General features: G+C 39.1%; 1 protein-coding gene across 8 annotated transcripts in view; it reads right to left on the reverse strand.

Moving 5' to 3' along the window:
• The window catches only part of NCOR1 (nuclear receptor corepressor 1), a 76942-nt gene that overhangs the window by 26537 nt on the left and 34241 nt on the right, over positions 1–16164 (reverse strand). For all 8 annotated transcript variants that reach the window (XM_068910424.1, XM_068910421.1, XM_068910422.1 and 5 more), the window contains 8 exons: positions 9862–9992; positions 9127–9344; positions 6747–6809; positions 5949–6088; positions 5077–5203; positions 3014–3569; positions 895–1024; positions 390–585 (listed from right to left, as the gene is read on the reverse strand). In XM_068910424.1, the coding sequence (XP_068766525.1) occupies positions 390–585; positions 895–1024; positions 3014–3569; positions 5077–5203; positions 5949–6088; positions 6747–6809; positions 9127–9344; positions 9862–9992 (1561 nt within the window). The remainder of the gene's footprint in view (positions 1–389; positions 586–894; positions 1025–3013; positions 3570–5076; positions 5204–5948; positions 6089–6746; positions 6810–9126; positions 9345–9861; positions 9993–16164) is intronic.

The raw sequence follows: 16164 nt of genomic DNA on the forward strand, positions 1-16164 counted from the left end.
ACTTCAGGAACTCTACCCCATATTCAGCTTAAGCTCTGAAAAAGGGCTCCCTCAGAGCACTCAACTATGTGGATCCTCTTACCTGCATACCTAATCTTACTGAATTATTCCTTTGTAGAAACAACTGCCTCTTCTTCGGATTTAGCCCAAATGGAGCCAGTTGTTCTGCCTTACCTAAGGGGTTTACAAGGTAGTTCTTTCAGTTCCCTGGCACTGTAATTGCAGCAGGATTTATTATAGTAGATCAGTTTCTCCAATCAAGTGCCATCAGAGAGCAATAACTAATCAACAGTACACTAAAATCCTTCATTTTAAAATGAGGCAGACAGTGTAACACGTAGATACAAAATCCAGGGTTCTTTCTTGACAGATGCAAAATAACCACCTACCTTCCCACTCAATGTTAGGACTTTTGGAAGTGCCACATGGGCTTGCAGAACTTCGATACTCCGTATCCAGCTGCTCTTGCCTCTGGCGTTGCTCTTCCAGCAACGCTGACTCATGCATCGCTTTAATGTGCCGTTGATAGAGTGCATAACCACTCACTGGTGTTCCAACAGGTACGGTACATGGACTGCAAGAAACCTACAAGGAGGGGAAGGTGTTAGCACCGGGTACATCAATACACATGTTTACTAAAGTAACTGTCTTTTGTTGAATGCCTCCATTGAAAGAGAGTGTGGTCTCTCTATGTTTATTTCAAGTGTTATGCACCTGTTTTAAAGTTGCTTCTTGTATATTTATTTGTGCTCCACTTACTCCCCCTCAAAAGTAGGGCAATAAAGCAAATAAGTTTCTTCATTTGCTTTATGATTTTTGCTGCTTTTGTGCTGCATAAAACTAACTCTACAGACAAAAGATGCTCCTTCAAACATCCTCTAAAACATCCCATACCATAGGTGGTATGACAGCAGCTCGATGGTGAAGTTGTTGCAGGTCCATCTGCCCTTGCTTTATCGTGGATGATACCAGTATTGATCCAGTGGGGTTTAACAATGAAGGCTTTGACTCCCTACTGAAGATTCTGGAAAAAGAGATAGATGGAAGGGAAAAACACAACCAAAAGAGACCAAGGTTAAACATCATCTTGATAAACTTAAAAGCAAAAGTATGCCTCTTTCAGCTTCGAAACAACAACATAACTAACACACTGCACAAATAGCTGGAATATCAAAGCCATGTCATGTTTTCTTCCACAGCATATCCAGTAGAATAGGCACAGATACTGCAATACCTTAACATATATAGAAATACCAAAAGAGCGTTAAAAAATCTCCAAAATCAAACATTTAAGTATGCAGTTTCTATATGCACAGTACTGCAAGAGTGTAACCTTCTCTACAAAAAATACTTTGAAAAAAAAAACAAAACACACAGATGGGAAGCCCAAGATATATTTACTATATAGGAGAAATATAAACAGTAGTATATAACAGACTTTTCACATAGAGGGCTCTTATATTTGTGAAGTAGAGAGAAGATGCCTGAAGAGGCAAGAGAGCGCAGAAACAGTCAACCACACTTTTCAAAAGAGTGCATGCAGAACAATGATACTGGATACTTTTGACATTTAACATCTATCCTTGGTACTGTGTGTATATTAAGACCACTGGGAGGGAGGGGGCAGTGACTCTGGTGCTATACTATGGTTACACAGGACTCACAGCAACAGAACCAGTCACTAAAAGATTTCACATATCATCAGTGATATCAGCCTTTCCCCAAAAGTAAAAAAGTTCCATGGACATGCAGCGTTGTCCATTTAAAGGACTACATGCTCACGTGGGTTCTCCACACTGTTCAAGGCAAAGTGTCCAGGAACTAGACGCTATATATGCTTTGAAGAAAGAGGTCATCCATTTCTCAGGATACTAGCCTGATAATTTGTAGACAGACTGGTAAGAGTGAGAAATATTTCCATTACACTATCATTAGTCTTAGGATAGAGTCAGCTCTACCCATTGATACAATATAGCTCAGTGGCAATAACTGCGGTCCAGGACTCTAGAGGCGATATAAGCAAATAAATATGAAATATGAAAAGATAACTAAAGCGTCAGTATTTTATGCTGTTTGACTTGTTTATAAACAAGCATCATTTCCTACTAAAAGATTTATTCAGGAAGTTTTTTCCTGCCAAATTCAGGGAGTTTGGAAGCATTCTACTAAACTGAGTTTGTGAGAACAAGAATCAATTAAAACAATTCAATCTCTGCATTCAAACGTTTCCACTAAAGAGAACGGAAAGCCCATGTACTCTCCCACACTAACCAGTCGCGTCATAAAGAATATTCCAAATCTACTTCTGAATGTGTAGCTTTGTACTAAACCATTGTGCAAAAGCAATCAACTACCCAAACCAAACCAAAGAACTTCAGCACGGATCCAGTTACATGATCACTGTTAATTCTCTTAGTGGGTTGATGGGGGAGTTTATAAAACTCCCTGAGTTACTACCTTGATTTTTTTTTCCCCGAGTAGGTCACTGATTTTTTTAAGTAGCTGTGTGCCAGAAAATCCTGCAGCAGCAACAGTTTCCCCCATCACCAGAAGTACCACCGACTGACTTACCGTGGAAACTCATGCCAGGAGCATGTGGACTCCCTTCATGCTTTGGCAAATCTTCATTGTTTCAGTTAGCTACTATCCTTCCCAGAGAATCGTTTAACAAGATTCCCATTCTCTGAACAGATCCCAAATGGCTTGATTTCCTTCACTGTCTAGCTTTTCAGGGAGTTGTGCTAGTTTGCTACCTACCCAATCAGTCTATTGCCACAGAATTTTGCCTTATTCTGCCTTAGAAGAGCCACCTTCTGGCTTTTCATCAGAATTTTAAAGTCAACATTTCCCTCTGCTGCACTTCAAAGATTTTTTAGAGGTTCCTTCCCCTAATAGAAGCTCCTAACAGAAGCATTGCTACTGAATGTAATTTTTAATCACTGTTGAGTAACAACACTTTTTAAATAGATTTTTTAAAGATGGAAATTTTGAAACACTGAACAATTGCACTTACCCTTGTCTGTCAGGTTCTCCATCTACTTCCTCATCAGCACTACAGGTGGCACTTGAATCATTATCTGAGTGCGATTCTTGTCTTGCTATATTAACCTGTTGTGCCAGGCTGAAGTCCATTTCCTCAGGTTCTGACTTTTCCTTGGACTTCTCCAAATCCCTCTCTTTGGTATCACTCTCTATTTTCACTTGAATATTCTCTGGTAGCCTCATTTCAGTCTCTACAGGTTCTGCTTTGGTATGCACTGGAAGATTAAGTACAGGCTTAGCTTCAACTGAATGGCTTCTACCGTCAACCTCCATAGGCTCTTCTGCTTCGTTATTTATTTCTTCTTTAACCTGTGGCTCAGGGTTCTGACTTTCAGCAGTTGATACACTTTGGGCTGTTAAGGAAGGAGATGTGCTGGTTGCTGGTTTAATGGTAGATTCCTGTTCTGCTGTTGACTCAGTGGTTATCTTCGAAGCAGCACTCTCAGATGGAGTTTCTTCACTTGGTTTAGCAGGTTCTGCTGGAGAAGGAGATGGAGCACTCTCTGTATCAGAACTATTTTCAGCACCTAAAAATAGAATAAAACAAAACAGCTTGAGCATAAACGTTCAATATTAATGTGACCCAATGAGGCTTTGATCAACTAGTGTTTTTTGTGTTTTAGAATAATTAAATATTTGCCAGCTACCCCAATAACACAAGACCCTTAAGAACTGACTTACAAAAGGAGGGTAATGCTAATCAGCAGATACAGGTTAAGGAGGAAGACAGGAATTACAGAAATAAAATTACGCATTTAGCTCTGACCTTATAAAGAGCCAGACAGGTAAACTCCCATGCTTATGCCAGAGACTTGGTACTTCCATGTCTTGATGCAGTTCTCTTACAAGAATAAGGTCAACATTCACAGTGGCTAAGGCACAACTTGAATGACTTAAGTGAACATATTTCAGAGGCATCATTGGCAGAAGTGACAAAACACTGATTTTACATTGGAATCTGTCACCTTTTGTATGCCGGCTCTGAGTGCGTATTTACTGCATTTTGCAGAAAACCTTCTTTCCAATTCCATCTTAATTTTAGATAATAAATATGCTACACATAGGTTCTTCACTGCAAAATCAATACCCTTCTATAATTGGCATCCAGTTGTCGACGCTGCTTACACCTTTCACAGAGCAAAGGAGACATTTTCAAGAAAACAAAGGAGGTAGACTAGAATAGTTAACTTACAGCAAGAATTGCAAGTCAGCTTTAAGAATAATTTGCGCTGATTCAAGATGAAGCTTAATCTTTCTCCTCTTTTTATCCTATGTCATTAATTCCATTATATTATAAATAGCTTTTACATAAATAAAAAACATTTATGAAAAGCAATGACTGCATAGAACTTGGAGGTTATATTCAGAAGTCTTACTCTAAAGATACCAATCTTCATTGCTTAGAACTGCATCAATGGCAAGCTGTGTTTAGATACAGCATATCTTCAAACTTAAGGCATTCTTTCTTTCAGAAATAAGACTTTTTCTCCATTCAGAGTCATCCATGACAAATTGGACTGAATTACACACAGCTGCAGCTTGAGAAACTTAGCTATACTCTGATTCATTTTTTATGAATTCTACTGCTTACACCTCCATAGAAGGATAGCCAAAATAGATCCACTGCTGAGTACCTGTAATTATTAGCAGTTGCAGCCAACAAATTAAAAAATTGAATTTGCCTGTCTGAAGCTTTACTGAGACTGTTAACTAGCAAAGATTACATATCTATGATTCAGCTTGTTTCAAACATGGACAATTTTTTTTAACCACGTGCTGTCTGTTCAGCCTCTAGAAGATAGCATAATTGAAGCATCTCAAAACATTAAGCGATAACATCTTAGCTCAATACCAAATTCTTTTTCCCCTTCAGTTATCCCCAGTGAAACGAGCTCCAGTTGCTAAAACACTACTGAAACATATTGTTCAAACATTATGTTATGAAGTAGAATATAGCTTTCTGATCATATAATTGGCCTAAATCAAAAACAAGCCCCTCAATGCAAACAGAAATTTCCTTCCCAGAGAAGTTACCTTCGCTGTCTTCTGGATTCTCTTCTTCGTTAGATGCTTCAATGTCTTCATCCTCCTGAGCTGACACAGTCGAAGCTACGCTCTCACATTGTGATACATCTCGCTCCTCACGGGGCCTTCGAGAAGACTGATAAAGACATGACATTTACATTGTACTGCAAATTTCCAAGTATTCCCTTTATATGTATTCCCATTTCTCAATTTCCGATCAAACTGAAAGGCAGATATCTCTGTTTAGCAGAGATTCATTCACATGGGGACACCATTTCAACTGCAGACCAGGTTTTGCTGCTTCTGACCAAAAATTGCCAATAAGTTTGCATACAAATGACACTGTCAAGACATATTGGTGGGAAAAACAGGACTAGTGCAAGAACAGAGACCAGCACTCTTCATTTTGGCATGGAACAAGGCCAGGTCAGCACTGCAGTTTGGGGAATTGCAACCCTTAACATTCTACTTTAGATGCCCCGAAATTTTCAGTTCTTGGCCTTTCACCAACTCTCTTGCTCCGTTTTGTACGGTTAGCGCTTATTACGTGACACAGGGCATATTTAAAAGTAACTGTTCCACAGTGATGACCAGAACTTCTATAGCTGCTGATGCGCTGATAAGAAGTATGGTTTCCAAAGCTCTGTTCAGGCTTGAGTGTGCAGATAGAAAATTTTCTACTGCATTTTAAAGCATGAAGTGACTAGTGCCACAGGTCAGCAAATATCAGCAGCATCTTCTAGGATGTTTATGTTGTAACACAAAAACAAGTAGAAAAGGAAACAAGTGGTGATTGTGAAATAGTTTTAGTAAACTGTGATGAAAGACTTCAGAGGGATCTCAAGTTGCACCCTCAAATATTCAAAAACCGCTGAACTTACCTTCTGTTTGTGCTGTTGAAGGAGACTGTCCAGATTGTGTCTCCTTTTATAGTTGAAGTAGAAGTTCTTACACTGAGCTTCACTTTTTGTCCCAACCATTTTGGCAATAGCCGCCCAGTTTCGCCCATGTTCCACTAAACCTGTTTGAACATAAAAGAATTTTTTTTGATAAATAATTCAGCTATCCAAATCAAACAAATGGAAAAATAATACCTCTGGGAAGGGTCTGTCAGATACAAAAGTAATGTAATGTTAAGTAAAAATAGTGCTGTCCTTAAGAGGATTCTCATTGTGAGAATGTATTTGACTACTACTTATTGGATAGAAAAAAGCTGTTCCTACCTGAATGTCTGTTTATGTGGCGTTCAAACTTATTTATTTGCTGTTGTTAATATGTTGATTGCTAAAAGATTGATTTTTATGCATAAAAATCAAAGATGAAAATATCTGCCAAATGATTAGAAAAGTTGTAAAATACACAGACTTTTCTGTGAAGAGAATGTGTCTTACACAAAAGGATTTTTTGTAACTTAGAAAAATATTACTTTGAAAATTTACAAATGAAACACACACCTTCATGTCTGTTTCACAGATTTCTGTGGGTCAAATACAAACATCAAATATTTCTAGGTAGCCCACAGGAATAAAATCACTACAAGTCTCAAAAAACTGATTTTGTCTGCTGAAGATAATTGCTTCTTAAAAAAAAAAACAACAAATTTCACACTAGTAATTCAATGTAGTGCTGCAAAGACTAACAAGTATTTAGTAGTAAATCAATAGCTTTACAATATTTACCTTTCTTAGCAACTTCCATTTCTTCTTCTGTCCAGCGAGAAGTCTCCACAGGCTCTGCAGAAGCTGAGAGAGAAACAATGACTCCCATCAGAGAAAAGACCAGGAGTCACTCTTACAGCAAGAGTCATGCATCCCATACTCTTTTAATCTATTTACATTGAGGCTTGTTCAAGTCACTTTGGAAAGCTGCTTCTGAGAGCGGGAAGCCATCAGCTTCCATTAAACTAAATCAAGAGAAAGTAGGAGCCATCACATTCTCAGCAGAGCAAAGTGTTCAACTGTTCTGCCTACACAAAGCTGTGTGACGATTAAATATCTGCCAAGACAGACTTGCAAGTAATTAAGATTATTTACCATTAAAATTGTATTTAAACTGCCAATAAGTACTATCAACCACCAAAAACAGCACGTGAAACATCAGCGCATGCCAGTTGTGCCCTTTTTCTCCTCCATGTGATCCATCCTTTTCTATGTGTTCTTCTACAATCGCAAGCATATCCATATATTTGGCCTTCTAGTAATAAATTTTTAGTGTACTGACTTCAGCAGGGTCTGAAGAGGCAAAAACTGATTCTCAGCTCTAATTTAACCTTCACCCTATGAGGCAGATAATTAAATCAGTTTTCAAACACATTTCAAGATTCAAAAATAAAGACACTGTTTTTAAATATAGTTCACAATTATCGAGGACTTCCTCAAAGAAGGTCTGCACTTTTCTCCTAGTTCTATTTTGCTCATTTTCCGAGTCACTAATACACATGATCACTTAAAAATAAGTATTGTGAGGGGTCTCGAGAGATTTTTTCTGAGTTTTTTCCCGTTTCCTATTGTAAATGCATCCATACTGTTGCAATGCATTGAACAGATGTCATAGTGTTGTGCAAGGAGAACAGAGTATTATGGGAAAAAGGAATTCAAACTAAAAGAAAAGAAGTATACAGTCCAACATGGTATGAGCTAGTCCCATCAGATTTCATTGACTACAGTGGAAAAGACTGAAATGGCTATTTATTGATTAGGGGATACCAAGAAATCTATTTTTCTTATGTTCATTGAGTCTCCTATAATCCTCTGGATAAATAGAGAAAAACAAAAACCAACAAGCAAAAAAAGAATTGTAAGTAAAAAGAAACAGGAAACTAACTATGATTCAATGCAATACACTTTTCATTCCCTTCTCCGGATTTGATATCATTCTGTTCAAATTTCTAAATGGCATTAAGCTGCAACGGACTTGGCTCTTCCAGGAAACCTCCAGAAACCTCCATTTACTTTTCATTGATCTGCCATTATGCACAGCATGCAACATGAACTCTTCAAAAGCACATGTTAGGTATAAGCAAGATCAAACTTGCTTCCATTTCAAGCACTAAGCAATACAAACAGAATACTCTAAAGTATCTGATCCATCACATCAATATTCTGAATTTTCCAAAAAAATCCTACAAAAACTGTTAAAACAAACAAATAAAAAGCTATGTACACATACACACACACAGAGAAAAACTAAAACCAAAAGTTATTATTGCCTTAGCCTAGCAGCTGGGGCAGGGGAAGCCATATCCACACAACTAAAGCATGTACTGCAGTCTCTGATGTTTACAGTTAAATGAACATCCTATATGGTTTGGGATGTGCAGAATGTCTGAGCAACAAGACAGTTGTTACAAACTCTAGAAGAGTCTCTGCCTGCAACTCCCCAGCTGAAGTGTTAAGAGTAACAGATTTTGCCACAGCACAGCACTACAGGAGAAAAAAAAATCCCATGCTCTCATGGATAATTATTTACTAACCACAAGGGATTCTGTTTGCTTGTGTTTCTGCACCACCACAGATTATGTCAGCCCTCTTAGAAATGCAGCTAGAGATAGTATACAGTATTTTCTGATCAGACATGCCAAGAAAGTACCATTTTTACTTCAAAGAAATTCCTTGCCATCTGACGCAGAAACAACAACAACAAAAAAAATTGCTAGGATTTATTTCTGATTACGAAACTCCCCAAAGCACTCAAATATTGGGCCTACTTATTTAGCAATAACCTCTGTGAGCTACAGCCTGTAAGTCAAATCTGTGTCAAAGGCATTTGAATCAGATCCATCATTAACCCTGCAAACTAAGAGAAAAAGTATTTATCACAGAAAGGCTCAATTGCCTTTTTCTTACATGGTTTTAACAGTCCTCTGACTAGGCATATGCTATTTAGTTACATTCAAGAAGTTTAACAGTACCTAACACTCAAAGAATTATAAGCAGGCCTAAGAATAAAGAAGTAAAATTAAAAAAAACCCAAAGTGCATTGCACATGCAGAATACAGCCTTATGTCAGTGAAGTGCCCGACTGCCACATGGGTCCCCAAGTGCCCTAAACGCTACTCACAAGGCTCTGGTGGCGGGGGGAGAGGGGGCGGTGGTTCTTCTGTGGCTGCAGCTGCAGCGGCATTTGCTTGTGCAGCTTCATTTGTCATTGATCTGGTGATCCTGCCCTTACGACGACCTTGACTATTGGCAGTTTTTCGGCCCCTAGGAGCGGCCTGCTCCCTCTCCTCTGTTTCCTCTGGTGCAACCTCAGGTTTGTCCTTTTCTTTGGTGTTCTCTCTGAGAATAGTTTTAAAAAAACAATTCAGATGCATTCTGAGAGCCATTAAAGGCTGATATTCCTGAAAATGGATGTAAAAACTGTGCATCAGGTCGTACTTCCTGCTTTGACTTGAAGAAAAAAGGCTACTTCATAGTGAAACAGAGTTCACTTATCCCCCAAAAGTTAGAGTTGCTAGAGAATAACACAGATACACGACACTATCTGCTTCAAAGAAAATATAAACACTGTGACAAAACATCAAAAAGATCCCCACCAACAGCAAGATACAAGAAGTGTCACATGTTAATAAAGTCCTCTGACTTTTTCACCAGTCTGATTAGTTCAGATAGACAGGGAAATTGATATGTCAAACAAATAACTATTTAACGCACAAGAACCAACCAAAACAGGAATAATCTTTAGTGAAGATTCACTGTCAGGCTAACACCAATTCCATCTTGATCTTTGCAAAGAACTGCAAAAAAGTTACTGCAATCTAAAGTGAATTAATGCATTTTCAGTATAGGTACTTACTTAGATTCCTCCTTCTCATCCTTTTCCTCTTCATCTTTCTTTTCCTCTTCTTTTTTCTCTGTTTTTTCCGCTTTTTCCTCTTCTACTTTTTCTTCTACCTTTTCTTCTTGAGAAGGACGAGCAATTTGTTGCTGAAACGAAATGGTATTTACACACATTATAACAGCTCGATCCTACAAAGCTGCAGCAACTTTTCTTCAGAGCAGCCCAAACACTGATACTACCTTACCCTCCACCCGATAATATTTTAAGTTACAGGCACTGCATACCAGTCAGCATAACAGTAAAACCTCTCTGCCAGCAACTGGGGCACCTATCTGCACCCTGAAATCATAATGACATGATCTTCCAGGCGCATCTTCCAGACTTCAAACGTCCCCTTTCCTGCAAAATACTCAATTTCTATATATTGACTGTATATCCTCAGTCCCTCTCAATTTATTCTCACGTATGTTTCTTGCAGTCAGCTGCCCTATTCAGCTACTATATTTTGTCTTATAAATCCCATGGAGGCACAGGTTTCTTCTGCAGAGTGAGCACAGGGGTGATACACACACACACACGTCCCTGCTCACAAATCTGTGCTGTTGTATGCCACATGGAATACCTTTACGTTAATTGTAAGTGATTCCTGCAATATGAAGCTTGAAAATGAACAGCAAAGTTTTAAAAATGCTTAGCGAGGTCTGATCAACATCTTGTGTAGTAATGGTGTCGCTCCTCTCAAATTTTATTTTTAACAGTGCCCGTTTTAAAATAGTGAAACATGATAGTTCACAACTGGGAAGCAGATGATCTTGTAGCATGAACACTATGACCAAATCTAAGCCACCTTCCCAAGGCTGTCATTAGTAGTAAGAAATATAAATATTCAAAAAAACTGAGTCACAACATTCTTAGATTTAGGCTTCCAATTACTTTATGGAAAATTATAGTTCAGAAAATCTTTTACTGTGATCTTTATTGAGATTACATTACAACTTTACAAGCATGTAAGTACTAACAAAAGATAAAGAAGTTACTATTCACCTTTCTTACGCTATACAGGACAGCACAAAATACTACACATTTATATTCCCTGTTAAGTGATTCTCACTCCTTTTCCCTCAGAGCAATCTAGGTAACTATCACATGCAAGGGTATTCATTCTAGAAAGCAATTAAATTTGATTTAAACTATCCAGAAGATACGATCTCCTGCTCTTATTGCTGAACACAGGCTGCTCTCTTAGCGCTACTAAAAAAAACTAAGGAAAAAAGAAAGATATCTATCAAAGTCACAGGAAGAATTTGTGGCCTTGTTTTTACTGTTCCTTACCACACCAAAAACCAAACTACCCTTGACATTGCCTGTTTGACCTCATTGTTAGGAGTCTAACATCAGACAAATCAAATATCGTGCGATGTTGTAAGAAAAGACTACATGTGCCGATACAGAAAAAGTGTATATTAAGAAAGAACTATCAGATGGGGCTATAGAAAATATTTCCATAAGTTTTAATGTTGTCATCTCCCTTACTGTGTTGCTTCCCAGCACTTTGTAGACTTGAGCTTTCCAAACTGCTTTTCTGAGCTGTACTGGTGACAGCAAGGCAGAGTGAAATAGGCGATATAGCTGATGCTTTGTAGTCTATACTAAAGATACTTCTGGCATTCGTATGCATGCAACTACTAATTACACAAATAATTCACATCCCTGAAAATGTAGTAGGGGGAAAAAATGCCCTTAAAATATAGAACCTCATATAGTAAATATTTATTAGACTTAGTGTGGGATACTTCCACTTTGGAACCTGTTCAGTCACTGTTTATTATCCAGACTAAAAGCTGTTCTTATCCAGCAGCACTCAACTTTGTGGCCCAGGCCATAAGCCTTCTTCAGCATGAAAAGGTGCCTAAATACTGCTTTCTGCCATTTACAATGTTTCATTTGCACACGACCAAAGCATCTGATGCTTTCAAACATTGCTGAATTTCTACTATAGCCATAGCTTGCCTGCAACTTTCTCCCTCTCTAGGTTAAAATAACAAGCAACGGTTGGCTGCCACCAAGTAAATCACATCACCCACTCCCAAAATGCCCAGAACCCTGACAGGAAGCAAGTGGCAAATGAATGAATTCTCCTGATGGGCCCCACAAGCCAGCAAACTCACATTACGCATCTAGAGCTTAACTCAATACGCCCATTCGCGCTCAAGAATAACTGTAATACGGTGATCTTCTAAGAGCCGCAGCGGAATCCAGCTTTCGTGCTAGACACCATACAACATAAGGCGGGGGGAGCCTTATGCTGCACACTGGGTTACAGCTATCAAACTCCTGCTAAAGGAGTGCAGAGAGGAGGGAAGAAGGGGAAGGAAGGAAGAACTCTCCACCTCCTCTCTGAAAAATACATGAAGTTATTTTAAATACATGATTGTAGTTTAAGTTTTACCCTACATACATTTTCAAAAAAAAAAAAAAACTAAGGAACGTAAAAGAGGGAAGGGAGGCTGATATGGCCAAAGAGAGGGAACCAGCCACAGGAGGAGTTCACCCTGGTGGGGTTTCAAAGGGTTAAACGAGCAACTTCAGTCCATTCAAGCCATCCATTCAGCACTGCAATACCTAGATGCTGTTCACTCAGATGCCGTGTGTGCAGGGCTGAGGTGTTCCTTACTGGGCATTAGGCTCTGCAAAACTTTAAAAGCAAAATACTTGTAACTCTTACGTAAAGCTACCTTTTAAATAAATGCCTAAAGCATACTTGGCAATTCATGGAAGGACAAGGACAGAGGTCTAGAAGATTATTGTTTAAGGACTGCATTAACCCAGATTTTACAGTCCACTGGAAAAGTCCTCAAAAGAGGCTTCTCTCTCTCTCTCTTTTTTTTTTTTTTTTTTTTTTTTTTTTTTTTTTAAAGAGAGGATCCTTCCTGTAAGTGTAGCAGCAGGTGTCACTGTTTCATTAACAAAACTGAGGCTGGAAATAGTCATAAAAAGGACTTGTTTTTGACATTTTAATAACGTGAACTGGAGCGGAAGCCCCAAACACTAACTGCCATCTATTACCTTGCTGCAAAATATTAGCTTTTAAGATACTGGCATTACTTGGCTATCTCAAAAATTCATTCAAACAAGATGTCAGAAAGACATGACAAGTTAAATTATTTCCATTGTCCTAGACAGATTGGCCTGAAAAGCAAGGAGTTAAAACAAACCACATTTCTGAAAAAGTTTTTGAATTTTTGGAAAGAAAGAGCCTATGTTTTACACATAACCTAACTGCAAAATAGTTGCTGAGAATCCGCTCTTCTCTGCGCCTGGCTAACTCAACGCTCCAGTGGGTCAACAGCAGGATTCTCTCTTCCGCAGGGAATTTATTTAACATGCATGATCAAAATAGGTCAAGGGCAGGTTAAACACAAACCTTAAAACAGTTGAAGCCTCAGTCAGCGACGTACCTGCACATTCATCTGTTGATTAAAACTTTTACTATCCAGGCAAGGGGACGGGCTTTAATTCAGGATAAGATTCAAAAGGACACAAGCCACAACAGCACCCACACCACAGCTCTCTAGCAGAGGCTGCCTGACCCAGCAACATGTTTATTCCAGGAAATTGTGTCATTCTGCCACTTAAGCTGCCTGCAGAAGAGTTCCCAGCTCCCAGGCGAGCGTCTCATCTCCCGGGGTCGCCCGAGGTAAGCCGCAGCGAGCGCCCCTTGATTGGCCCGCACGGAGCACAGCACATTTCTGTCTAGTAACATCACCGGGCCGCCGTGCCACCTGCCGCCGGGGTGCCGCTCGGGCCGCAGGCAGCGGTCCGCGCCGAGAGCGCGGCAGCACGCGCGCCCCTTACCGACTGCCGCTTTGCTGCCTCATTTCCAGTGCAAAATGTTATTTAGAGAGAGCCTACAATCAAAAACAACCAACCAACCCCCTCCCCCAAATACTGTTCAGCCCTTCATCTAAATCAATAGATTGTACGTTTCAAGGACTTGTTTTGGGGGAATTACCTATAGCGAAAGTAATGCACAACAAGCAATTCCTTTGCTCCATAAACTCCTGATATCTACTCACCAAACCTCCAGAACGACAACCCTCCCAACTAGCGGGACAGTGCTCTGTAGTTTGGGAGGTCCCTCCTATGGCTGCCGGGAGCGTTTTGCCCTTCAGTCACCCTTTAAACTGCCCATTCCTGTGCCTCAGTAGCAGGCACGTCTTGGTTTTTGTAACGTCCAAGGATCCACTTAGGTAAGACAAACCATTTCAAAGAAACTACTAGACAAAACTATTAGAATATCACTTCCAAGCAGCTGAGAATTTAAAGTCACAGTTTGCTCTTATAGCTACGCTTCTTTCTAATAAAATGGAGAGCAAGTTTTTAACATAGTAAGAGCCATTTTTGGTGTAAGACACAGTTGAGTTGCCTCTGTGAGCATCCTGGAAGAGCTTATGCAGCATTTCATAAGAAGTACTTTATAGACCTACTTAAGGACAAAAAGCTACTAGAATGCAATAAACCTTACACCACTTAACTTTACATGCCTGTAATCTAGTGGCCAGGTTCTTTAAAGTAAAAGCCTCCACTGGAGCTCAAGTTAAGTTGTACTGACTAAAAAATTTTCTGAAGGATTTCGATATCATTACCATGATTAATATCTTCTCCACTGCAATACTCTACCTCCTGGCCTTCTAATTTCCAAAAACACATTAGCTATTAAGATTTTGTGCCAAAGCACCTGTTATTGGTATAAACACCTGGGAGCAGCACATCATAAATCTTATACATTTTGTTTGCCAGTCAGCGAGGAAGTTTCAGGTTCTTACTCAGAGACAGGAAAAATAGCAGCCTCAAACAAAGCTGGGGTGGAAGAGGGAGAGCAGGGATGAACTACATTCTGCAACCATAAGATCAGAGCTCTGCCATGCAAGGCAGCTCAACATGCCCAAGTTCCTCATGACTAGCTGGATGCATCTGTTACACATGTAGCTAATTAATCATTAATAAACTGAGAAATACAAACAAATTGGATTTTGGTACTGTATGAGTCCTTGTTACTAAATTGCCTGTAACTTCAATATTACTAAATTTAAACTTACAGGAAAGGTAACAGTCCCACATTTAGAATGCGCAGAGCTTTTCCCTTGAGTTTGCAGCTACACTTTAACACTCCTCAGATCTGTAGGAGTCTGACACACACACATCTCCTCGACACAGGGCGCACAAGTCACTCTAGCAGTTGTTCATCACACAGAAAGCTGAGGTCTGCTGTAGTACTTAATACGGACCAACAACTAGCAACTAAGACCTCCAACTTTGCTAAAATTCAAAGAACAATTAATTTGAGTCCAACAAACAACCATTGCAGCTTCAGAAGGGACAACTCATATCTGCAGTTATTTACATATAAATCAGCATTCACAGGAACAGTAACAAAGTCAGACAGAGCACCTTCTGTTCCCTTTTACAGTTAGCTAACTTCACAATTCTATATACCAGCGTACAAGGCTATAATTAAAATCTTTCTAATTTACATGCGTTATTCAAGGAGAAAAAGATTCAAACAACTTATGGACCGAAAAGTCCATGCAAATTTTGAATTCTACCAGTTCCGATATTCTAAAGTTTAATGACACAAAGATACTTAAATACACAGTTATGATCTTTGGAATTCTTCAAAACTGAAGTTACATCCTATTACAGCTCAGCAGCAGTTATGTCTCCTCACCTCTTAAAACAGCTGCAGCAGAACACCATATGGCAAAGATATTGCTCAACACAAGTACACTTACTATGATCATGCCAATTTGATTTTATACTGGAACATGAAACTAAGCCACTTACAATGGCAGCATTATCTGTGTTTTGTTTTCATGGTGATTGTTTACATATTTTGGACAAGCCTCATTTATTTCCATCTTCTTAGTATGTGTCGTACATCCATAGTTTAATTCAGAATCTTTTGCCATCAATAGTCACACAACAATATACTTTTTCTATTATAAGGTCCAAACAGGATTTCTGGCAAAAATACGGGATACGTTTCAAGTATTTTCTCCCCTTACAGTAGTTAACAATCCGTCAGAGTAGACGCTCTAACTAAATCCTTTGCACAATGAAAATGACCTCCTCCCAAGCAATCCATAACTTGTGTGGCAGAGAGAAATAAGCCTTCTGTGACATGATCTCCTCCCTTAGGATATCAAACCGTAATTTAAAAGGCTTAAGTACAATAGCACTGTAGAACCGCAAAGTGCTGACCATTCTTAGTAAACAGGACCAACTTGTTAACTGAAGTGTTTGCAGTAATTTTCTTTT

The sequence above is a fragment of the Struthio camelus genome, chromosome 16 (genome assembly GCF_040807025.1).
Source record: "Struthio camelus isolate bStrCam1 chromosome 16, bStrCam1.hap1, whole genome shotgun sequence".
Taxonomy (NCBI): domain Eukaryota; kingdom Metazoa; phylum Chordata; class Aves; order Struthioniformes; family Struthionidae; genus Struthio; species Struthio camelus.